Source organism: Platalea leucorodia, assembly GCF_965183815.1.
Source record: "Platalea leucorodia genome assembly, chromosome: 15".
Classification (NCBI taxonomy): Eukaryota; Metazoa; Chordata; class Aves; order Pelecaniformes; family Threskiornithidae; genus Platalea; species Platalea leucorodia.
Window position 1 is genome coordinate 4,587,453 of NC_138837.1, and position 25,058 is coordinate 4,612,510.

Sequence of the window (25,058 nt, forward strand, 5' to 3'; positions counted from 1 at the left end):
TCGATGCAAACACGCGTTTGAAACTTCGGGCACCGCTAACTGCGGAAAGATGTCTTTAGTTCATTCTGGCACCAACTCTTTTTACACTTTGGGAGACTTTACAGCACAGCATTAATTTTGGCCGGAGTATCTCATTAAATTCCACTTTGCAAAAATAACTTGAAAGTGAATTTTTTTTTTGGTAGCATGTTTTCTTCCCGTGGTGTGAATTGGGATAATTGACAAGCTGTAAAACTAAAACAAAATGAAACATGGCTTTCATGGCGCTTGCCTTCTCCCTCCTTTCTTTCTCCTAGGAGAAGGTCCAAATTCTGCATTTCCAAAGAGTGCATGCACTGTCGTTCGTTTTGCTGGGTATCCACCTGGAAATCCAAAACCGAGCCTGCCCTGGTGCTCGCACAGGCAATGAAGTGAGGAAAAAAAGTAATCTGTTCCATGACTCCTTGCTAAATAGAAGAGAAATAGCTGCTATGTCAGTGTTAAACAGTAATTAAAAACGTGTGATCTGTTGCAGGGCAGGGCGATGACGCAGAAGGGAGGCAGCTCTGGGCTGTGGGCAGGGGATTTTCGTGTTTTCTTCTTAACGTGAGTCTGGTTACGGAAGAGCCGATACCCCCTGCGACGCTTTGATTCTCCAGGAGATCACCCGCTCGGGAGGAAGGCTGGTTTTCATCACTCCTCCTCTGCGGGAGAGGCTCTCCCTGAGCTCCGCGGGTGAATCGCTCCGGGAAGCACCCGGATCACTCGGCATCGCCTCGCCGCGTGCAGGGAGCGGCTACGGCAGACGCTGGCAGGGCTGGAGCATCGGCCCCGTGCAGCTTCCGTACGATGCCGAGCGTGCTCCAGCTGTGCCGGCGTGTCCCCAGCCGGGGAGCCGGACAGCAGCCGGCATCTCCCACGCCGATTTTAATCCGTGTGTCCCAGGATCTCGTAACTAATAAGTCCTGCTTGTTGCATGGGTCAAAATATGGATTAGGAGAGCTCTGGGATCCATGTGTGCTAATGGGTTTAAGGGACCTGGCTCCTGCTGCAGGGAGTTTGAATTGGCTGCATAGATACTTCGGAGCTTGTCCTTCTGTGCTGTATCCACTGAATGTGTTGAGGGTTCTGTTTTGTTTTTTGTTGTTGGTTTTTTGTTTTTTTTTTTTCCTTCCCAAAAAAAGGCAAAAATCTCAGTTTTATCCATTGACTAGAATCTTCTCACCTTAGGGTAGATCAGAGCAGTTTGGTTTCAAACTTTCCAATTTTGCAATGAAAAGGGGGGGGGGGGGGGGGGAATATAAATGTGGCTGAGTGTCCAAGACTGGTGGGACAGTGGTTCATGAGGTATCCGAGCATCTGCCAGGTAGGGTTGAAGCAGGGGGGATAGAATAGCTGCCACGTACTGTTTCCCAGCGATACCGCGCTCCTGTGTTGCCGTTAGAGGACGGTTGCTGCGCCGTGCGTACGGCACGGCAGGGCGCGATGTGCGGACCTACACGTGGAGCGGGTTAGGACAGGTCCGCGTCTGCTGTGGCTCAGAGCAAAGCACCCTTTCCAGAGCTGGGGTTTCCTTTAGTTACCGTGCCAGGTCCGAGGAGCGATGGCTTTGCTTCTGCTTCTCGCTTGGCCTTCATTACAACGCCTGAGTGATTTGGAATAATGCTTGATATTCTGTAGTAAGAAATGACACCCTTCTTTTTTTCTTTCCAGAAGGGAGAAGAATGCTTAATTGAAATCATAAAGTTAAAATATAGGCTCTAATCTTAAAAAAACAAAACAACCAACATCACAGTAATGCTGATGGCCTCCCCATCCTTCCCCTGATCGAAGTTCATTTTGATTTTTATCTCGTGCATACATAAAATATGATGGTTAACCTTCAGATTTCCTGTCTCGGCCTCCCAAGCTTTGTGATACTTACAGTTACTATTCAGTTAATTAATTTCCTTGCAATGTTGAAAGGGAGAGGAACTGATACCCTGAATGCAAATCACAAAAGGCAGTATGAGTGCTTCAGGTAGTAAGAAAAATGTGTGTTAATGTCTCTGTTCGTGGATGGGCTTTCCTTTCCTGATACATGGAAATGGATTCAGAGCTATTATGGGAAAGCCAAGTAGGGTTCTGGGACCTACTCTGAAGCTTATTGAAGTCTGTCGAAAACTCATGGGGGCTTCTGATGCCTGCAAAGTTCTGAGTACCCAGTTGTGGGTTTATTGTTTGAAACTGTTTGACATTTTCTGTTGGGGGGGGGGGAAGTTAAAATGCAGGGGGGTTCATCCCATCTAGTCTCTCTGCACCTCAACTTCCCCTTTACATCTTAAAATAGTTGATTTGTTAGCTATTTTCTCCTGGGCATGGCTGATAAACCAACGATATGGGATGGCAGGGGCTCCGCCAGCCAGCGCGGTACCTCGGTGCGGAAGGGAGGTGGTGCATCCCATCCACGGCTCCAGTCTCCCGTCTGCTCCCTTCTTTCTTTATAGAAAGCAATCGGGTTGGACAAGCAAGGCTTGCTGTTGCTAAATCAGTGTGGACTGTGCCTGATTTACCGTCTTGTCCTTGGGAAAGAGATCCCAAGAGGGGCATGCTCCAGAACGGAGGTGAGGCTCATCAGCCTGTAGTTCCCTGGGTCTCCCTTCTTCTTCTTAAAGATGGACTTAATATGTGGTAGGCTGTACTACTAATGAATATCTTAATGAAGAGCATGCAGGCAATTGCAGTGTGCATGAAGCTGGCGGTGTCTTTTTCGATCTCCTCTCATGTTGGCGATGCCAGAGGCTTTGTATAATGCAAGCTGCTCAGGCTGGGATCAGTCTGACGTGTGCCAACGCTACCAAAGTTCCCCCTCCTTGTCGGGGGATGTCCTGCCTCTCGTCTCACGGGCGTTAGGGAAATTAATCTTTACAGGGAACATGTGCAGGGAGCCCCGGCTCCGGTTTGGCCATCCTGCAGGCACAGATGCTCAGCAGAGAGCTCCAGGGGCTGGTATGTGTCTGCACGTGTGCCTATCTAGCCCTGGTCCCTAGATCCGAAACACAAGCACTAAAGCAGTTAAGCTATAAAACCTTTTATTTTTCCTTCCATTAAGATTTTTTTTAATAACCTGTTTACCCAGAGCAATTTTCTGTGCATCGCACACACGTTAGAATCATTCTTGGTAGGCTGTCACCTTGCAGACAGTGGTAATTCCTACTCCTGCTTTTGCCGCTCTGATTCAGCTTCATTTTCTGCAGAAGAAACTTGGGGCTAGAAAACTTGATGAGCCTCAGTTAAACTGTGGGCAGAAACAAAAGCCTTTCCTGTTCTCCAGCTCGCACTGTCTGTTCACATCCTTGGTTCTACCCAACACTGAGACGCAACAAAACATTTATTATTTAAAACCGAGGAGAGGAAGAAGCCCCGAGGACAAGGAGCCTCCGTGTGCTGGCTGGCAGAGGCACCCAGGCCCCTTCTCTCGGCTCTGGCAACATCAGGTTCAGCTCCTGCTGCCTGTCACAGTAGATGTGATGCTCGTCCCTGCCCGATTACCCCGGAGACTCGAAAGAGCTGGTCTGCAGCGGGTTGCTCCCTCTGGCTTGCAAGCAAGGTTTGGCTTGTAGGTCCTGTAATACATGGGTTTTCCTATGAAATTCCTCTTGCATAAGAGGGTTTGTGGTGCAGGTCTGTCTTTCCTTCCTCTTTCCAACTGCCTGCTCTTCCCACCTCCCCTTGCTGGGAGCTTGTGTGTGGTGGAGCGATGCAGGGGGTGGCCGGCCCGGAGCACCCCCCACGACCCCGTTTCTGTTGCTTTTGGGGGTGAAGAAGGCGCTGAGCTGCTCTGAGACTGCCCCATCTCTGCAGCAAGGAGCTGATGTCGGTGCAGAGCCCCAGAGTGCTGCCACGAGGCAGAGGAGCATCAGGAGACCTATTAAAAGCACATTGTGGGCTTAATCTTGCAAAATGCAGCTTGATTTCATATGCAGGTCTGCATCAGTTATCCGTAATGTGAAAAGTAGTGTTCTGGTTTTAATTACTTCTTTAGGAAGAAGCTGGGGGATATCTTTCAGCATCATTACCTGGTGCCATTAAGCAGAGTTTTCTGAGTGTTTGTTGTCTGCTTCTAATAACGCTATCCTGGTCCCCGGTGTGACATTTAGGAACCGTTTTTCACTGAACCCGTTGTCAGCCACTGGCCTGATTTTTTTAGCAAGGCTTTGGGAGTAGATAGCAGCTTGGGCAATGGTCCAGGAAGGTGTAATGTAGCCTAGGTGTAATGGTGTCAGGGTGTGTGTTGGCAGCCATCTCCGTGAGCAGGCTGTCTTCGTCTTCTGGGATGCACGGCTCTTCTGCCAGCACCAGCTACAGCTTCGGGTCCTTCAGCACTGGTCCTGAAGCTGAACTATCATCTCCAGATCTTGTCTGGAGCACAAGACTCTGCAAATCTCAAAACGACTGAAGTTTGCAATCGTTCTAGGCCATTATTTTCTCCATCATCAATTCAAAAGGTAAAAGCTGCAACAAATGCAGCGTGATAAATATTTTTCATGGCTGAGTTTTTGCTTTTCAGTCGTGTTTTCCCTCTGCGTGCTGCGCTGCTTCGGCTCAGTGGGAGGAATGTATCGGGAGGTTCGTTCGTTCAGTGCTTCTGCTCCCTGGCAGGTAACCTGGCACTTCTTGCAGTGAGGAAAATAACACGTTTGGTTGTAATTTCCAAGGCTTTCTGAAGGTGAAGTGAGTCTGATTGGAAGCGGGTCGCCCAAAAACATGACTGTATGGAGAAAAATTGCATATGCCAGTGATGCATGAATAATGCAATGGCATCCATACGAGCTCTTGCCAGAAAAGTCTTTTGGATTGGAAGATTGCATGCCATTGATATGATGGCAGAACTTTTGAAATAAGGTTTCTCGGGATGTTTTAAAAAAGAAAAGTGTACAGTGTCTGTGGTGATACTGGTGCGTGCCCTGAAATGAGGATGTGCCTCTGTCTGACAGTGGCAGCCTGTGGCACGATCAGCTCAGGGATGGTCTGGAGACACCAACGGGTATTTAAAGCTGGGCTCATGTGGGACTCTTATAAAATTGATATAACGGTTTTTAATTCAATATATGTGGTCATTTAATAATAGTCTGTTTTGGCAGTTTTGCATAAACGATATTGGAGTCGGCTATTGCTGGCACCTACCTCAGATCCCACCCTGTGGTTCGCTTCTGCCTCCAAAGTCAGAGCTTGTCTCTTCAGCATTTACATAGGCAGCTTGGTTTTAAATAGACAAAAATAAGTTCTGTGAATGTCTTGAGCTAGCCCAGGCTTGCAGGCTACCGCCTGGAGCGTCCTTTCTCGGGTCTGGCCCGAATACTTGACGTGACAAGGCTTGATTTCCTGACTTGGCTGCTGGTTACTCCTCTCGGAGATGTACCGTAGCTGTTCTCATCCCTGTCCTGTCAAAAGTTCATCACGGTCCGGTTCCCTGCGCCAGCCTGACGAGCAGAACAATGACTGCTTGGAAAGTCTTCTGTGAGCGTATCATTACAGTGTAACGCTATACACGGTTACACAATTACTCATTTTCTTTAACAGCAGCTGAATTCTGCGTTATAATTTGATTGTCATGGTTCAGGTCAAGTCCTGTCTTAAAGCTTTGGGTTGGCCAAAATGTTTTGAAAACTCAGTGCATGGGAAGGTATCCCATTTCTTGATCAGCTATAATCATAACTTCTTTTTTACATATCCCATCTTTTACCTATGGTCGTGTTTTATGAGTGATGAAGTGTGAGCCCTGGTGAGGCAAACATGAGTTTAGGACTTCACGCCAATAGTAAAAGCTAAGACAGGTTTCTTTTTTTCCCTCTTTCTTAACCGAGTTCCCCTGACGGAGCTGCATGTCTTCCAGCGAGAGGAGAAAAAGGCTGGATTTAATGAGCGTGGAAGGGGACTCTCTACTAAGGGTGCCAGATGTGGGCAGACTGAGCAATCCTTCCAAGCTCTCCAGCTCCCAAGCTTTACGTAGTCTCAGATCTTGTTCCTCACTAAAGCTAAGCCTGGGTTTGGCAGTCTGCTGGTAAGTATACCCAAAAGACAGCCCAGATCTGGGATGCAGGAATTGGAGGCTCTAACCCTGGATTGTGTGGGAAAGTCGAAAAGAAACCCCTTTGTTATGTTTGCCTGTGATACTGATGACCCCCAAAAGGTCCAGCTGGGTTTCTTCTCTAAAGCATGGGGTGATACCTGGTGGTCCTCCCACACTTTGCCATAGCTCGGGCTGCAAACAGCCTCGGCTCCCTGCCCCGTCGTCCCCGCTCCCGGCAGCCAGCCCCACGTGGCTCTGGGGCAGGCTAGGGCCTGCAGAGAAAACTGCTGCTCTGCATTTGGCTTTTTAAATCTTGATGCATATGGTTATGGAGAGGGTGTTTGGAAGAGCAGACACATGGTCCAGCTCTGTCTGCTGGGTCCCTACGGTTTGGTCTCGTCCCAGGGATGTAGGATGTAACACGGGTGTCTTCTGCTGCCACGGCTGTGGCACACCACTGCTGTCCAGGCAGATCATGGGAGCAGGAGAGCATCCGAGGAGGGATTTTCACATCAGCAGATGCTGCTTGGGGATAACACAAGGGCATCTTTCAGCTCAGGGTTGTCCAAGGTGGTTAAGGCATGTCTTGGTGTCCCACTGGCCTCTTCCTTCATGTAGTCTGGGAGTCTGTATTCTCCATCCAGCTCCCGAATGCATCGCTGTTGGGGTGGGTAGCAAGGGAAATGGGGGTTTTGCTTCTCATGCATTCATTTTGTAACAGCCAGAAGACCCGTGGCTCAAAGCAGCGTTGGTCTTCATACAGGGAAACCTGAAATTCCCTCTCTTAGAGGAGGAGTTGGTGAAGATCAGGGCCTTCCGAGAGGATTGCGCCCACCTGATTTTGCAAGAAGCTTTTGTTATTCCTGGGAACAGCTCTGCAGATCACTTAGACATTTAAAAGATAAATCTCTGAAGTGCAATCAGCCGCCTGACGAGCTGCAGGGAATTTGATTAGGGTTTTCTAAAACCTCAGTGGCAAGGTTTTTAGTTACACAAACCTCAAACCTGTGGTTGGGGTTTGGACCCGTGCTGAACCTGTTGGACCCACTGGATTTTGGGTGGTTGGGCAAAAGATCTGGGCTGTCCAGACCTTAGGCGTGCGAGCAGAGAATTTCAGACTTCGTAAGCATCTCTGATGAAACACTCCCAGGCATTGCAATTAAAGCCCTTACCTTAACGATTCCTGCTTTCTCAGCAGAGCCCTACGTGTGCAGCCCTCGGAGGGCTCCACAAAGGAGGGAAGTACTGTCATCGGCAGCTCCGCCGGTTTCTTTGGGAAGTTCCAGCTTCCTTCCGCTCATTTAAAGCCCCTGCGCGCCGCTGGGTGACCCTCTGACGGCGGGATGGATGGCGGGACGGACGGACGCCGAGCCAAGCGCTCCCGGAGGGGCCGCCTGCCACGCGATGCGGGGTCTGCTGGCTCGCTGCACGGGCTTTAACGAACCTCTCCCGCTGTGCCGTCGGCGAGGGCTCAGCCCGTGTTTTTAAGCTTCGGGGAGGTCATGGCTGCTGTCGGGAGTTTGCCTCGGAGGACACAAGGATCCTGGCTTTCCTGTGATTTCCTTTCCCTCCTCCAAACCGGGGGATGTTACTCGATCCTTGTCCCCTCTGCCAGCCCTGTGTTATCCTCTTGGACTCATCAGCTGCCTGATGGGGGTTTTCACCACACTTCTGGATTTTTTTTTTTTTTTCCCTTTTCCATTTCTTTCTCTGAAGGAGCATATGTAATGGAGCAAACGAGCCTGGTGGTCTTTGGGAGGGAGTTTGGGGTCAGCAAAACTTTCCTAGGATAAAATAGGACGCGCTCCCGCAGTGCTGGGCTTGGCCTGTGCGGTGCTGCTTGGCGGGGAGGCAGCAGCCCCGGGGGACACACACGATGCTGCTGCCCTTGCGCGGGCTCCTCCTGCATGCAGGGAAAGCACAGATGCAGTTGTATCCTCTACATCTTCAGTGCATACTTCAGTGTGTCACTGAGCATTTCTTCTGCATCTCTGACTAATTTGGATTTAATCGCTTGACCCTATGCTCTGTCTCTCAGTCTTCCCACATCCTCTTAACGTCTGCCACCTCGGAGGTGTTTGCCTCCGGTCCTCGCCTTGTCTCAGTAGTTTGTGTCTTGTACGAAACCCAGGAGCTCTGGTTAATGTTTGTACCCACTCGGACTCGAGCGCTGCTGAGGGCCATTCCTCTGCCTCTGGGGCTGAGGCTTGTGCCTTCAGTGTGTTTAAGAGATTACTCCAGAGCTTCCCCTTGGTTTTGTGTTTTAATTGTTTTTACAATTTCATGTATATGCTTCCAGTTCATGAGCTTAATATTGTTAATCTGAGATACCTCTTTCCTTTGAGAACCCATACATCGTGATGGGAAGCTCCTGTAAGGTAACTGGGAGCTCTTTATCTGTTGACCCGTGTGAGAGCGATGATGAGCAAAGGTGTGAGGATGAGCAGGAACCAGAGCGGGGCTCGGCAGCCTGCCCCGGGGCGTGCTGCGGTGCCGGGCTTGCTGCTGGGCAGCCTCCCAGCCGTGCTGCCCGGCTCCACGGTGTGCCTCTGCTGGGCAAGGCAGAAGCTCCTGGTTTGCAGCCCCTCTGAGCTCTGGCTGATGCTTCTCGCTGGGAAGGACCTTTGCTTGCTGCAGGTTTGCTTTCCCCCGGTCCTCCCAGTGGTGAGCTATGGGTGTTTGCTAAAATAAATGGTCGCTCTCCCTCAGGTACTCTCCCTAGGGCTAATCCTTGCTTGTGGGTGGATGTGAGGAGAAGGAGAAGCTGTGGGGAGGTCAGCGCTCATCAGCATTTCGGGCTCATTAATCAGTCTCACTAAGTGGGATTTGCCCAGCCTGTGAGTGCTCTGTGATAGAAATGTTTTTGAAATGGGGGGAAATAATAGCACTAAATTGTTTGAGAAATAATTTCATTCTTCACTTCTCAATAGATAAATCTGCTGTCCAACAACCCGAAATTTAATCTGTCCATCTAAAGTAATTGATGAGGTGCGACTTGAATCCAAATGTGAATGGGAAGGGAAATTTGCTGCAGAGATGTTTTGTACCGTTTCTGCGGCTGCTCCTTTCACAGACAATGGGGCGAAGCGTGAGAAGGAACAAAGCCACGGAAGATTTGGTGCTGCTGGTGGAGAGTGATGCAAGCTCCAGTTGTGCTTTTGACTCATGACTGCTCCCGAAGCTTTCCTGGTAACACCTTGATGTGGAGGCGAGCCAGATCCGGCAGAGCCATTTGGAGAGATTAGATAAAGGTCGTGATTTGTGCAGTTTTAAATGCAGAGTTATGTTGGCTGCAGCCCTGCGGTTCCTGCTGGGTACTTGGATGCTCTCGGGCTTTCTCTCCACTCTTGACTTTGGAGCAAGCAAAGGGAGTTCCGATGCCCCTTTGCAATGTCAGAGTAGCTCAGGGGAACTTGACGTGACTGGGAGAGGCATCCTTTGGCTTTCTTGAGAGGCTTGCACCACAGGATATCCATTTCCCCATTGATCCTTGCAAATGATGTGTTTTCTCAATGAGAGACCCTCCCTTCCCCATTCGCGAAGCCTGTGATAAGCAGATGCGAACAGCTCCCTGTCGGGGACTTACTTTTTGCCTGGTGCTTTCGAGCGGTGCCGGCAGCGAGATAAGAGGAAATCTGACATCACGGTCAGGAAATGCTAAAGAAAGTTACTTTCGTCATTCGTCAATGGGTTATCTCAAACGGCAAAGCTGCAGCATTCCTTGCATGCTGCAGAACCCATTTCAAGCCCACGGCTTTGGCCGCGGTTCAGCGCGTGGCTGCCTGCCCGGTGCTATTGTGTGCGGCCCCGCTCCTCCCCGGAGCACTAACCCCAGCCGCCGGCAGTCGCTGCCTCTCCACAAGGCCCTTTTCAAAAATCTGGGAGCTGTTGCATGATCCTGCCCTGCCAGACAAAGCAGCTGCCCCCTTTCCGTCCTTTCCCTACATTTTATCACATTATTAAATTTCTCTTGGAGACCCTCAAGCCTTGCACCTCCCTCCCTTGTGCCATCCCAGATGCAGGAACCAGGGACTGCTCTGATGCTCACATGAACGTCCTCCAGATCCCACCTCGGGCAGTTTGGTTGTTGAGCAATCGCTGCTGCATTCCCTGCCTTTTTGTCTGCCTCTTTGCCTCTGCCTTCAGCAAAGCGGCTCTGGTGGGAGGCAGGAGCGCATGCGGCTTTCCAGCCTGCGATCATCTCTGCCGAGGCTGGGAGACGGTTTCCAACCTAACCCCAACGTGCTCGAGTAGTTGGATCGTTTCTGATGAATTTGCATCGGAAATGGCTGCTGTCTAGTCAGCGCAGGTGCCGCGGGCGCCCAGTCATACGGGGACCGCAGGGAGGGGCGGTGGTAACTAAAACGGGGGCGTGAGGAGGAGCGAGGTGCTGAGCCGCCCTGCACCCTCCCGCGGGCTCCCCTCCCGCCCCCGGAGCTGTAGTTTCCCACTGCAGAAGCATCCGACCTGCCCTTTCCACCGGGGCTGCGGGAGCAGAGCTTCAGGGTGGCTGGGCACGTCCCCGCTGAGCTCCCAGTGCCCCCGTGCAAAGCGGAGTTATCCCAAGTGCCCGACTATCTGAGGTTATCCCAGGTACCAAATCGTCCCTCTCTTGATCTCCACTGAAGGCTTCTCCAATGCATTTATAAGTTTGCAGGACAAGTTTCTGAGTTGCATTGAAAACTTGGCAGCAATACCCTTTATATGTGCAGTGATCATCCAAGAAGTCTCTAAACTTAGCGAATTCAATAAAACAAATATCAGGAAAACCCTCTTGAAAAAAGAACGTCCCAGAAGCTACTGAGGCGTTTCCAGCGTGCACCAGGGTGGCTGTGGTCCTGCCTGGGCGAGGGCAGAGGTGGTGCTGCCGGAATTGCAGCTGCCCCTGCTTTGCAAAGCAGGTTTCTGCCGGGCTGGGGCAGGACGGGCGGTGGCCGAGAGCAGTTTATTCACCTTACAGAGGGTTTAAAAATAAGCGAAGCTGTTCCGAAACTGAGTGAGCGCAGGTGGCAGGGCCCTTCTGCTGTGCCGACGCCGCTGCCTCTCTCTAGTGCTGGATCAGGTCAGAGCTGACCATAGACTTTTCTTGTCTATTGGCAGGCTTCAAGGTGTTTTGTTTTACCAGATGAGTTTCTTGCTCCCTGTGGTACAGTCCCATCCCTGCCCCTATTGCCTCTTCGCTCTGGCTTTAATAGCTTCCCTCTCCAAAGTGCCTTGGATGCGCTTTGCAGTGCCTGGGAAGCTCTCCCCATGCCGAGGATTCATGGCTTGGCTGGTTTCAGAGCCCAGACAGTGGTGTGGTGGGAGATGCTGGTTTCCATGGAAGACACCGTGGTCTCTGGGGTCTGTTTCCAGAGCTGAGCATCCTGGTTGCTGGTGGTGTCTGTCCCCAGAAGCGATGGCTGGTGGGCACCGAGGTTGTTTTGGGTGCGAGGGAGGGCGATGGCAGGACTCGGGATGTGCGGTGCTTGGGCTCCCACTGGCCCTTGCACCAAAGGAGGTGGCAGGACCCTGCTTCAGCGCTGGTCTCGCTCGAAGCGTATAAACGACACCATTGATTTTGGGCCTGGCAGGTGGTGAATGAGCCCCACAGAGAACATTGATTTCTCTCGCTCTCTTTCTCCTATGGAGTGTTTACTTGTCCAAAGGTGTGATTGACTGGTAAATAAAATGGCCTCGGCACAGCTCATATTCAATTGTATCTAATTTTAATGTGTGGCCATTGAGTAACGCTATCAAGCTAACAATTCATGATCTTCCATCAACAGCAAACCAGCCTCGAAACGCCTGTGAGCAAAGGCGCAAGAAGGTATTTTGCAGATTGGTGCGAGAGAAATAGCGCAGGGGCAGATTGTGCTGCTAACAGCCGCGCGTGGGTTGTGCCCACCCTGCCTTCTCATGCATGAGCGGGGCTAAAACCTACCTGCAGTCGTCATCCCAAGCGGTGGCTTTACTTGGGGGCAGTGTGGCGGCCTCGCTCTGCCGCCAGCTCCTCGCTGGTGGAGAGGGACCACGGTGCTGCTGCCTGGGTTTATTGTGTTTTACATCAGGCCTTTTCAGCAACTCTTTAAATAGGTTATCGGATTCTTCCTTGGTGCTTGTCATCTGCCTGCACTCGGGGACTGGCTGGCTGCCTGGTGGCAGCGCCTGGTGGCTTTTTGCAGACATCACCTGGAGCTGCGGGAAGGGCAGCGGCACTGCTGCCGCCGTCTTCTGCTCATTTAGCAGCTGGTGGTGTGACGGCTTCCAGATTTGAGTTGGATGAGCAAAGACAGTTGGATGCAGCTGATGTTGAACAGCGGGGTTGGTCCTGTCCTTTCTCACCAAGGCCAAGCTGAGATGGGGGTAACTCAGCCCAATCTAAACCCGTGGTGGAGCCGGGGCTTGCTCCCTGTTAGAAACGCTGTCAGGACGAGGCGTTCATTTGCTTGGATGTGTGATCTCTCTGCAGTCCTTCAGAAAAGAGGTAGTGTGAACTTTGAGCTTTTCAGGAATTTGAACCACAAATGTATCATGCAGAGGGTTCAGGTTTTCGCACCCGTTGGGTGTCTTTTGCTTGGCTGAACATCGGCGCTGTGAAAGTCCATCTTTCCTGAGCGCTTCAGCCTTTGTTGCTGTCCCAGCCCTGGGACGAGCAGGAGGCGGGGAGCAAACGCCGCAGAAAGGCAGGACGGTTCTGCGGAGGAAGCTTGCCTCTTGCTGTGTCTAATGATGGCTGTAACTTGTGTCATTAACTTTCAAAACTAGAGGCTTCAAGGGGTTTAAAATAAACACATGCTACAAATTTGAAATCAATGAGACTGCAGTGCAACAGGAAAACATATCCCTGCTGCAAGCAGCCGGTTTGCCCAGGGTGTAAATTCTTGCAGAGACCCAGAAGATAAAGTTATGAAATAACCCGTATCGGCGAGAGAGGTTGTAAAGCAATTCCAAAAAAACCCTCTCAGTCTAGACGGATTATATTTACTGCAGTGTTTATGTGAGATAGAGGAATGCCCTAGAAAAACAGAACTGTTTTCAATTTCTGCCTCCGGCACTTGCTTGTCTAATGAGAAGGCTCCGATGCGATGGGAATGTCCTGCGCTGGGGGAGCTCTGCTGTCGCTCGGTGACTCCATGTAGAGGGGGCTGGAGCGGGGGAGAAGGGTAAAAGGTTCGTTCTTTCTTTCTGTAGGTGAATCAGCCTGTTGTGAATGAGATGCTCTTGCTAATCCGTCGCCACAAACCTCACGTATAATCCCAAATGCGATGATAATGATAAGCTGTATCGCGGTCATGTCTATGGAGATGCGATGGCCCCAAAGACTCTGCTTTGATTCTTTTAATTAAAAGAAATTTAAGCTATTTTATGTTGCTTTGAACTCTCGGTGAAGTTTGCAAGCAGTGTTTTTGCATGGTGTTGGCTTGATGGCAACTTGGGGAGCAGAGACATGTGACAAAACCACACCGACTGACTCCGTGCAAACCCACCCAAAGGCAGTTTGCATCCCGCGCCTGTTCACCACGTGGGGATGATTCACGCCTTTAATGGGTTGATTTACCTAACAAATGTGTTAGAATTATTTGTGAGGAATTTGCTGGAAAAGAGACGCTCAACAATACAGCGATAAGTTGAAGGTGTTTTGTGGAATAGCATGAGGATGCAGAAAGAAGTGAAATTAATTGGCTTGCTCGGCAGTCAGTCCATCCTGATGAAGGACGTAGGTGATGCAGCCACAAAAATGAAGCGCATTTTTATTCTTCTCATCTCAGCCCCTGTGCTGCCAGGCATCACCGTTGGAGCAAGACAGTCTGGAGTCCCCAGACTTCAAAATCCCCAACGCTCGCAAACAAATGACCAATTATTGCTATGGCCAAAGACAGGATTTTCTTGAAAGAGAAACATCGTGTTGCTCTGCCAGTTGAGCTGTCTGAATAACCGCGGGTGGTCCCTAGAGGGGCGAGATTTTTGCCTCTTCAAATGGGCCAAGATTAAAGATGAGCAAAGCTTTGTGGAAACAGTCCCAGGGGTTGCCCTGGTCTCGGGAACGGGATCTGAGCTGGATCAGGAGCAGGTCCCGTGGCTGAGCCTCAGGACTGGCAGCTGCTTGTTGGAAAGGGGCTGTAGGTGGCTGGCTGATGTCCCCTGGGTCTGGTAGTGTTTGTGGTGCCCGCAGCATCTGCGAGGTGCAGGGACAAGGGAGCAAAGGTGGCTTGAATAAGATGTCAATTGCTTCAGACTCCAAAGCAAGAAAACTTGTTTTCAGTGTCCCAGTCTTTTGTTCGGGATGTGTGTATCCATGCACGTGTACGGATGTACAGCAGCACCTACAATAAGCGATGTAATGTGCGTCCCTTCTGCAGGGAACCAAATGGGATCATGCTGGAAATGGTTAAAAGTTCAACGCTAGGTTTCTGTAGAACATCAGCTCTAACTTATATTTGGCTTTCCCTTGAAAGGGAAACGTCCTGGCTTAAGTTTTCCAGCCCTTCTGCCATGTTACCTTATGTGAAACTTGTTTTTCAAAAGGGCATTTGTTTCTGGTGCGCGGCTGAGAACACAGGAGTCCTCGCAGGGCACCAGGAGCCTGACATCTTCAGTAACAACAAACAAACTAATGCGTGGCTTCTCAGTGCAAGTGCCTGAGTTCCTGTTAACTTGTCTCGCATGTGAATTTAACTCAGTAAATCGCAGTTAAAATTTGTGCCTGTCTTGCTCATTTTTTTCCCTTCCCTTTCTTTTTTGTTTCCCCCAGTTTCTCTGTTTGAAGAACATCCGAACCTTCCTAAAAGTGTGTCACGACAAATTTGGGTTAAGAAACAGCGATCTGTTTGATCCTTTTGACCTCTTTGATGTACGGGATTTTGGAAAGGTAAGAATTACTCCTGAGCTGTTGGGAAGGGATGGTTCTGGCACTGCTGGCACCGGGCGGTTCTCCGGCCTTGTGCTGCAGGTTTTGGATGAAAAGACAAAGTCTTTCTGGTTTTCTGAGCAGCTTCTGCACCCTTAACCCACGCGCTGGGCACCTCTTCCCCTGTGCTCGTGGTAGCCTGCACATCTAGGGCTTGGTTCCGCTGTGTCCTTAGCGAAGGGAGATCAAGCCTTCAAGCTTTTCTGCTTACAAAGCCTCTGGGATCAGTCTCTAAAGTACATGGAAAAACGGCTTTTTTTGGGGGGGAATCACAATACTGTATCTATGTGTTAATAAGAGCAGTTGGAAGAAGTTTGTAGCCCTGGGGACCAGGTGCTGTGCGGGGGTCAGGACTCGGTCTCTTCCAGCTCCAGCTGCCTCGCTGGGCAACCAGGGCAAAGCCGCACCGTCTCCTTGCCTGTGAGCTCCCCGTAAGCACAGCACCTTCAGAACAGTGTTAAACATCATCCCTGCTCTGCATAAACCAGCCTGGGGGGTTGAACCCTGCAACCCCAGCAGCACGTTTCCCTATAGCAGCGCTACAAACCATTACAAGGCTGGACCCAGGTTTGTACCAACCCTGTGGCAAGGACCCTTCGTCCGCAAGCGGTTCTGGTTTTGCCCCGGTGCGGGTGCAGACCCTGCACGGGGTGCAGACCTGGCACAGCCGCTGCCTCTGTGCACGGCTGCGAGCAAAACAGCTTCACCAAAAGGGCCATCGGTTTTGTAATGTGGCCAGTGAGTTTCCAGGGGGGTCAGGAAGGTTCATGCCAGGGTGAAATGAGTGTTTCTGAAAACTGTGTTTGGAGATTTTTTTCTCCCAGCAGTTCCTAGGTGCTGGCTGTGTTTGTGCCGTGTGTCACCTAGACGGGAGAGGGGAGCGCGCGTTTTCGTGTTGGGCTGTAACGGGTGGCTGGCACCGAACGCTGAACGAGACCCGGCTGCCAGGGAGGAAAATCCTACGTGACTTTGACAAGCGGCTGCTGTTCTCATACCCTCGCTTTTGACATGAGCAGCGTCAGGGCCGTGCTGTTACTCTGATGGGTACTGGGCTCAGGGAAGCTAGCACGCAGGACAACTGCTATATTCTTCAGTGGAAAAGGTGTTAAAAGATTTATTAAAGCTCTCTATTGTTTTACCTGTTTTGAGGTACCGGGCATAAGCTGCTGGAAGGCAACTTCTCTTCTGATTAGCCAAAGAGTAGATTTTTACTGCTGATGGGGATATATTATTTGATATTTATTGCCTAATTTATTTCTGGACCATTATCTGGAATGTGCAATTGCAGGGGCTTGTTTTATGAGTTTTTTGATTTATGAAATACAAGAAGGCTTTTGTTGTTCTGGGAATATGAATGCACAGAAGGAACCTTTTGGGCTGGGGAAAGAACCACTGCTAATTAAAATGCTGCTTTATCGTCACATTGTCTCTTGCTTTGTGCTGTTTCAAATTGCCTAAGATGCCTGTTAATAAGGAATGGTGTTTAAATGCTGCCGGAGCACGTCAGCTGAACACAGTCTGGTTTCCTTTTCCGTCTGGTTGGGGAACAGCTATTCCCTCCTCCTCCTGTTCACTTTTTGGGGGGGACATTCAGCTTTGTGACTAGGGGAGGGGAGATGATTTGCCGTTCCCTCTTACCCCATGACAATTTAGGTTTTTAGGAGACTTTGGAAAAGAAACTTGTCACAAACTTCGGGGAAGTTGCCTGGATCTTGCTTATTTTCACGTGCATCGTCATCTTCAAACAACCTTATACACAACCTTATAAGATTTGGGAGGCGTAGATTCTCTGTACAAAAACCTTGCTGGTCTTTTTCCCAAGGCAGTTTTTATCAGTTTGGTGGGAGTATCAGCTGTTCAGGTCTGCACCACCCTAAATCCCTCTGGAAGCCTGTCAAAACATCCCCATTGTCTTTGCCACCTTTCATTCCCACATGATCCTCAGATCTGCGTTCAACAGTGGCAAAGCAAATAAACAGGGAAAAATCTGCTGTTGACCGAAGCGCCTTTCCGTTTTGAGTCACAGCGAGAGCAAAAGGAGTCTCTAATCCACGTTCCCACTGGCCAAACACAGACTTCACACACAAAAAATTCTTCCTGGAGCTATTCATTACTTAGATCAATAGCATTTTTTGGTTACAAGACACTTACGCCGTGTAGGAGACTTTTCTGAACGGAGCACAGTAACAGTCGACCATTTAATTACATAGAAACCTTGGTGGAGTGGTGTTGGGTGTTTCCCTTCTGGATGCCGCTTAAGTAGTTACTTCTCTCCTCCCAACCATAGGGCCAGTGAGACAGCAATTACTAACAGCACTTGGGTTTGCTGCGGTGTAATTACCGAGTAGAAAGGCAGGGGCTTGTGTTATGCGGTGCTGACCTATACGTAAAGGGCTCGTCCTTTGGAAGCTTGCAGGGTCCTTCAGGGTTTCTTAGTGTAAGAAAAACACTAGTGCTTTTGAAGAGGAAGAAAAATCAGATCCCTCCGTCTTGCCTTGACCAGCTGAGATTTTTCCGTAGCTCCCTTTGGCTTCTGAGCCAGGGCTTCAGCAAGGAGGAGCTGCCGCAGGACCGATGGAGCCTCCTCCAGAGGAGCGAGTGTGGTTGGGGGCTGCTCGAGTCCAGGAACGTGGGTTTTTATCCCTGGTTTTGCTGCTGCTTTAAGTGTTAAGCTTGGGAAGTTCCTGCTTCCTTACTGTCACCAGGATAACAGCTGGTGAAATGGGATCGTGAACCATGTGGGCTTCTCTGGCCCAAATCCCTGTGGAGCTGAAAAGCTCCATTTCTGCCTTCGTGGGATGTCGGGTAATTGGCAAGCGCAGGCTTTTGCCAAATAGATGCGTCATGTTTCTTGTAATCTTGTTGCAGTGTTTCCCCAGTTACCAAAGGGAGTGGAAAGGCCAGTTTAAATTGCTCACAGCCAGGTTTTTTTCCCCATGTCCAGTTGTTAAGCAATCCCGCTGTGACGAGGGACACGCTGCGTTTCACGACAGAGGTTTCCAACAGTGACCTGAGAGGCTGACCGCCGGTATTTCTAGCTGCGCCCTTTAAGACACCTTAAAAGAACATATTGTTATATTGTTTTCTACAAGTTGGCTCTTAATGTTTTTATTTATTTTTATTTATTTTTTATTTTATTTATTTTTATTTTTATTTTTTATTTATTTTTTTTAATCTTATCCCTTTAAAATGGCTCGGAAGCTACCCATAATCACTAGTGCACTTTGCAGCAGTGTTTCTCCGTGGCTGCGTCTCCGCTGCAGGACGCAGCAGCAGCGCAGCGTGCAGCGCTCCGGGGAAGAAAACCCCTGTTAATAGTGCCTCGTCCCTAACTAGGGTCTGAGCTTGCAGGAGCGAGTACTTTGCTAGTACTGCCTGGCTCCTAAAAAAGAAATAAAACAAAAAGCTAGTGCTCGTGTACGGTGTGCTGTTGCGCAGTACTTCTTGCACATTTAATAGCAATGATAGTATAAAATGTAACTCTTATTGGACTTGCTAATTTATTGGCACCAACTATAATGAGATAAAATGTACGTAAATATGGATTAAACTCTTTATCACTCTATTAGTCAGCATGATGGTAGCAAGGTTCATTAAAGAGAGTTACTCATTTTCAATAACTTGCAGTAATGTACTATTTTTTTTTTGAGAAATATAGTTCAAATATTCATAAACCCGTGGAGCGTGCCATTTATTAGCCTCCCACTCCTCCCTGCTCTCCTGACGTGTATTTAATTGTCCTGACTTTCTTTTGAAGTTCCCGCACTGTTTGAAAAAAGCTTTTTTGCAAGATAGGGGTCTTTGCTACCCTGACCCATGGATACAAAATGATGCTGTTCTAAAAATGAAAAAGGGAAGCGGCTCACAGGTCAGCTGAAAAATGAGGAGATGTTGATACCGAGATTAAAGTAGTGTTTTTCACTCTGTTGGTTCTGGTCCAGAGGTTGGCAAGAAGTGCACCAACCTCGCAGCTCGAGCAGGGCTCAGAGGAGGGGGGTCTGGATCAATCCTCCCTCTCAATTAATCGAATCCACCAAGGCTCACGGGCACGTGCGGCCCGTGGGTGGCTGACGGGGGACTTGTACATGGCTTGTCTTGCATGAAGTGCCGGGGAGGAGACGTGCGCGGTGGGGAGGGCGGCCGCGAGCGCGGCACGCTCCAGCGGCTGCAGCCAGAGCCGCCTTGGCGGTGGGAGAGGGCAGGGGAGCTGCCAAAGCGGGGGTGTGCTGGTACTATCAGAGTTACAGCGACGGGTGCCCTCTGTAAAGCATTTGCGTCTTCAGAATAATTTTTGGTGTGAAGGCGGCCCCTTCCTCCTGCCGACGAGCCAGCGTGGAGCGCTCTTGGAAAGCCCCGGGGGGATCCGGGCTGTCCTCGCTGGGTGCTGTTGCAGGTTTGTCCCCAACTTCGTCACCAGCACCCTGTGGTTGGAGAATCTGCAAAACGAGAGGTCCCACCTCGCCGGCCATCGGGACTGGGGTGCTGGGAGAGCTGCGAAGGGGCTCGACTGCCATCGTCCCCCCCGTCCCTCTTGCCAGAGAGTCAGAAAACTGAGTTTTCTGCTTGGTTTCAGATAGGAGGGTGGGGAGCATTGTCAGAATTATTTAAGGGATTAATAACTGAGAGTTGGTGGTTTGTGTTCCTCTCTGTTTCTCTGCTGAGAATTCCCCTCCCTCCATCGTCTCTACCTTCACATACAAGTCAATATCCCTGCAGCAGCATTTTAAAGGGTGCCACTTCAACATAGTTTGGGCACATAAAGGGGGGAGATTTATATGAAATAATATAGGTAGGTGAAAATTGCAAGGCTTTCAGATAAATGGCTGCGTTTTGGTGCTGTAGCAAAGCCAGCCCAACGCCTGCCCTCCGGCAGCTGACCCGCTGGTGGTGGGAGCAGCTCTTCTTCTCCCATTCTTGACTTTTTGGGGGTTTTTCCTGACCTCTTGTAGCCAAAACCAAATTAAAAGCAGTGTGTTTTTTCTGTATTCACCACTGAGTGGATGAAGTGATAGCGACTGGGAGCGGAGAGGAGCTGCCGGCACTGCAGGCAGCCGAGCACGACACCCCGGCCGCGGCTCTGCAGTGCCGGGGCCGGCGGCTGTGCCTCTCCTCCTCTTTATTTACAAATCCCGCGGAGGCCCGGGGCAGCCGGACAGACCTTCCCTTGTTGTGTTCCTCCGTGCCAGTTACTCAGATGGCTGCTGCACGGTAGTTGGATGTGTGTCAAGAAAGGGATCTTATCGCAGATGAAAATGTTTCTAATTGCTGTATAACTCGCACAGTGCGTGTGCAGCGGGTGGGGTGGGAAGTGAGAAGAATTCTCCAAAAGGGTGTGTATATACATATTTGCTTTTTTAATTCCCATGAGAGAGCAGTAGAGTAACTGGCCTGCAAAGAGAGATGTGCGTGTGTGTGTAATTGCATGCAAGAAATCAGGAACGTGCTTAACCCCTTGCCTGCCCGGTGCTTGCCATGACCTTGTCCCCGCCGAAGAAGGAGCCGTGGGTAAGCCCCGGGCCCACGCTCTCCCTTGCTCTGCCCTCCATGCGCCTGAGCAGCGCAGCCCCTCGGGGGTAGCTTCTGCCGGGCGATATTGTGCTTTCTGGACCACTGCTGGACTTTTCAGGAGTGACCAAAGCACTTTGCCAGCAAGCTGAAAATTCATGTGCAGCTTCGATGCTGCCCGCAGGGTTTTGCCCATGGCCCTTGGGTGCTGCAGCCCTTGCCCGAGGGAGAAACCCCGGCTCTGGGAAGCATATGAGAGCGTGGGGAAGGCAGCCCTGCCGTTGCAGCTCGTGGCATGCCTGTGCAGGGACCTCACCACCTGCCCGTTGATGATTAACTCCCCTGTTGCTTGCAGGAACTGCGGGTGATATTCGGTCCCTTCCGTGCTGGCTGGCGCGTTGCTCAGCTGGCGTGAGGTCAGCCGCTCTTTGGCCACCTGTGTTTTAAATGGCCTTGCTGGAATTGTACTGGGGACTTGGATATTGGGATGAATGTTACAAATGGCAGAAGCAGACTGGAACAGCGTGGGTTGGGTTGGGGTTCCCCCCCACCTTTGCCAGCTTGAGGGTTCATTTGGGCTTGGGGGCTGCTTGTCACGCACCCCGCATGCACCGAGCTCTGTACTGCCTGCGACTCTGCAGCGGTGCCGGTTGGTCTCGGGCGATGCTGTCGGCTGCGGGGTGATGCAGGGACCCTCCTCCCATCCTCCCGCTCCCGGGCACCGCGAGGACATCGGCTGCGGTTCATGGGGCTGTGTTAGCAGGTGCAGTGTGTCCAGCAGATGTTTTCAGCCGGAATGCTAAAAGTATGTACAGGAAACCCTGACACTGAACTTCCCTAAAACACAGGGCAAATGAATTACAGATTTCTGTGGCTAGTCAAGCGTGTACCAGACAGTGCTTTCGGCTGCGTAGCGCCGTGCCGTGCGCAGGACTCTCGCCCGGCGGTGTTTGCCATGAGGGATGTGGTAGGTGCTGCCACACCTCCAGTGATGTACATTTTTAGGCTCCAAATCCTGGAAATTTCTCTCTGCTCTGCTGTGACTATTGCCCTGAAATATCTGGTGGACTGTGAATCTTCCTAGCTGCCTGCCACAGTTAATGTCAAAAGGGCCACGCTGGCGTGTACTGTGGTCTTCAGGGGGCTGGTAACAGCACCACAGCCCTAAATCCTGCATGGGCAACAAGTCGCTGATAAAATGCAGTTAGGTTTTCGCTGCATCCTAAACCAAGTCCCTCTATGAAAGAGCTGGTAGCTGAACCACCACGCTGTGACCCTGGTGTCACCTCCTGTCCCGCTGGCCAAAATGAGAGGGGGCACGCTGGGCTCCCACCGGCGCCGCGGGAGGAGGGCCTCTGCTTACAGCCGTCGTCTTCTGCTCCAGATTAGGGCTGGTGAGATGTTGGGCGGCTGAAAGCAGACACCCACGTTCGCCCAAGGTCTCTGGTTATTGGGGCTGGGTTCTCTGCCAAGAAATGCTTTGCAGCATCAGACCCGCTCCTGTGGTTCCCCAGTGATGTTCAGCTCTGTCGGCTGGGCACCCCTTGGGGCTTTCCCAGGGAGAAGCTCAGCTCCTTGCCGAGGACTTTGTGCATCGCTGAGCAGATGAGGACCAGCATGAGTAAAAACCGCGGTGAGAGTTACCGGCGTTTGCAAAGCTGCTCTGATTTTTGGGAGCACGGAGGAGAGGTGCTGTAAGGTCTTTGGCACATGCACGTGGGATTGTGAGGCTTGCACCATCCATGGGCTCAGAGCCCAGTGTCCCAACAGAGCAGAAGAAAATGCAACGTCCCAGCAACTGGTTCCTGGGCTGGAGCAGGAGCTGGGCACCGGCGGCCCTTTGGTATTCGCTGCAGCAGAAGCTTTTAGCTGTGCAGTGGCAAATTCTCTCTGCTTTTCCCCTTTCCTCTCTCCCCTGCTTACAAATTTGGTCTGTTTATAAATGTGCAGCTTCTCAGTGGAACTGAAAGAGCCAGAAATGTTCATTCTGGGAAGCTTTGCTTTTTTTTTTTTTTTTCTTCCCCCCCTTTCTTTTTTCGTTGGCTGCTTTCCCCAGTATTTTTCCAAGGGGTCACATTAAGGGGTATTATGTTTCAGATCAAACAAGTATGGGCTAGGATCTTTCATAACTCCCATAGTCTGAATGGGAGAATTCTGCTGTTGGGCCTGAAATAGTGATGGAAGTGTTTTAATGTGCAAGGAATCCAAGGTATTGATCAGGGCATGGATAAATGCATATCCTTAATGTGTATTAAATTGATTTTCCTTTACCTTCTTGATTTGTCTGAGCTCTCCTTGTGGTAATTTTAGACAAGACTGGGGAGAACAGGATTTTTCTTTTCCTTGAAAAACCTGAGAGTGGTAAAACATTTGCCAGTCTGTCTCCAAAAAGGGGAGGGGGAAGAAGCCAGGCTCTTTTGGGTGACCCAACGGTTTTTGCGTATTGTTTGAAAAATGCCTGGTTTCATTTGAACCTCTCAAGATGTTTTTCCTTTATTGTGTCATTGAGACTTAATGATACAGTGAGCATCATCGTGACTGAAAGATGTCAACAGGCAAAGTCAGGCTTTGTATGTCTTGGTGCTCAATTAGTGCAGCTGCCACCACTTGAGCTTAACTCTTCAGTGTGCGTGTGCTTTGGGAAAGGAAGGAAATACATCCCAGGTAATAGCACTTAAGGGAGTCTTGGAATAAAAGGAATTTTTTATTTTATAATGAGCTTTTTCTATTTCTTGATTAAAATCTTGTGCAGATTTCTCAGCCTGTTGGAACTGCAGCATCTGATGATCATACTGTCCCAAGGCCAAACGCTTTGGTTACAAGTAATAATTAACATTTCTTGAAACAGATTAACATGTGGGTGTAACCATGGTTTAGCAGAATGGGCAAAAAGTGAAACTATCAGCCTGAAAATGCTGGCACAGCCAAACTCCACAAATCCCAGTACTCGGGGTCATTCTGCACAGCATCTTCCCCATGAACCAGAAAGAAAAATGGGCGGGGGGGAAGCTTCTGTAGGAGATTGTGATTCCTCTCGGGGCAAAGAGGAGTTGGTAGAGGTTAGGACATTGAAATATTGCACCTGGACACAACCATCCCAATGCCGAGAGGAGCCTGGGTGCTCCCTGCCCCAGCACATCCCAGGAGCGGGGCCAGGACTGGGGTGCTTGGAGAGAGATGGGCTTTGGTCGGCGAGCCTGGGGCCCTGCCGTGCCCCTTCCAGATTGGTACTTCGCATTTGGGCAGTCCCTTACTGGAAGAGAAACGTCAATGTTTCATAGCAAATAAAACCACGCACAAAAAAATGTGTTGAAACCTCCGCATCTCAGCAGAGCGTAGTTTCGGTGAGGTTTGCTCTTTGCACCCCCATCTCTCGCCCAGTCTCGGGCTCTTCTGAGTCTCCCGTGGTTGGAGAGACTTTAGGTTGCTGAGGCTGTGACCGGCGGCTCCTGTCCCGCCTGCAGGGAGAGCTGTAGAAACCAGGGCTACCCCTGCCCGGGGACGATGGGGAGGCTCCTCGTCTCCCTCCCCCACTTCTTCATGGGGGAAAGTTAAAGGGGGGGGGGGAAGCAGCATCTCAGACTATTTTGTTCCGCTGGCTGTCAGAACGGGCTGCTTGTTTGTTCTTGGAGGGCTTCCAGATCGGGTGTTTGTCTTTTCCGTCAGAAATGAAAAATTCCTTCAGAAACTCCCTGTACATTCGGGATTCCTCCCACCTGCCCACTGCGGGCCTGGTGTTGGTGTGCGCACACACGAGAGAGAGAGAAAGGGCTGGAAAACTTGGTGAGAAATATCCGGAGCTGCAGGGCGTTAGGTCTGTCTGTCTGTCTGGGTGCAGGGGCTGTGCTGGGTGCAGCAGACAGGGAGCCAGGCAGTAAAGCGGCATCAGAGGGCTGGACTGCAGCTGCAGTGCTGGTCGGGAACCATTTGCTTTGAATAGGTTTTAAAAAGCATCTCGAAACATCAGAGGTGAGGCCGGGATGACCAAGACATCTGAGAACCATCTGTAAGGGTTGCGTAATTGTCTTAGGTATCAGTTTCCCTTGGGAAAAGTGTGAGCGTTTCTCTTGGGGAAAGATACCTTTGCATTTTCCAGCTCTTGCAGACTTTTCCTTGCCTGGCTCAAAACCTGGCAGAGGAGAGGAGCTGGGGCGACTGCGGCAAGCGTGGCTGTGCGGCCCCTGGCCGTTCCCGCAGCGGGACAGCAGCGCTCGCTCGCCCTCGGTGCCTCGCTGCTCCGGTTAAGGAGCCTCGGATGGTGATGCTGCAGCCAGCTCGTTTACGCTCTCCGTCTTAATGGTGTGCATGTAAGTGAGACATTCTCCTCCTCGACGGCATTCTCTTCCTACTAATTACGTATTAAAGCATAATCAGGGTAGCAAGAAAGCAGCCTTAATGCACCCTGGGTAAAGCTAATGGTGTGGACACGCTACACTGAATTGCATTTGTCAAGGTTTCCTATTCCAGGCCTGTTGTGAGTAATTTTAGGAATTTTTGAGCCAGTGTGGACTTGGTAAATGTTTGCAGTCGTTCTTACTAATGAGTAAGGCTTGTGTGGGAGGGACTCATTTAGCTGTGGTGGAGATTTCTCCCTGGCTAACAGATGGTGGGGATTTCACAGCCTATTATTTA

General features: G+C 50.5%; 1 protein-coding gene across 4 annotated transcripts in view; it reads left to right on the plus strand.

Moving 5' to 3' along the window:
• The window catches only part of VAV2 (vav guanine nucleotide exchange factor 2), a 148,334-nt gene that overhangs the window by 19,896 nt on the left and 103,380 nt on the right, over positions 1–25,058 (plus strand). For all 4 annotated transcript variants that reach the window (XM_082327367.1, XM_082327364.1, XM_082327366.1 and 1 more), the window contains exon 2: positions 14,766–14,882. In XM_082327367.1, the coding sequence (XP_082183493.1) occupies positions 14,766–14,882 (117 nt within the window). The remainder of the gene's footprint in view (positions 1–14,765; positions 14,883–25,058) is intronic.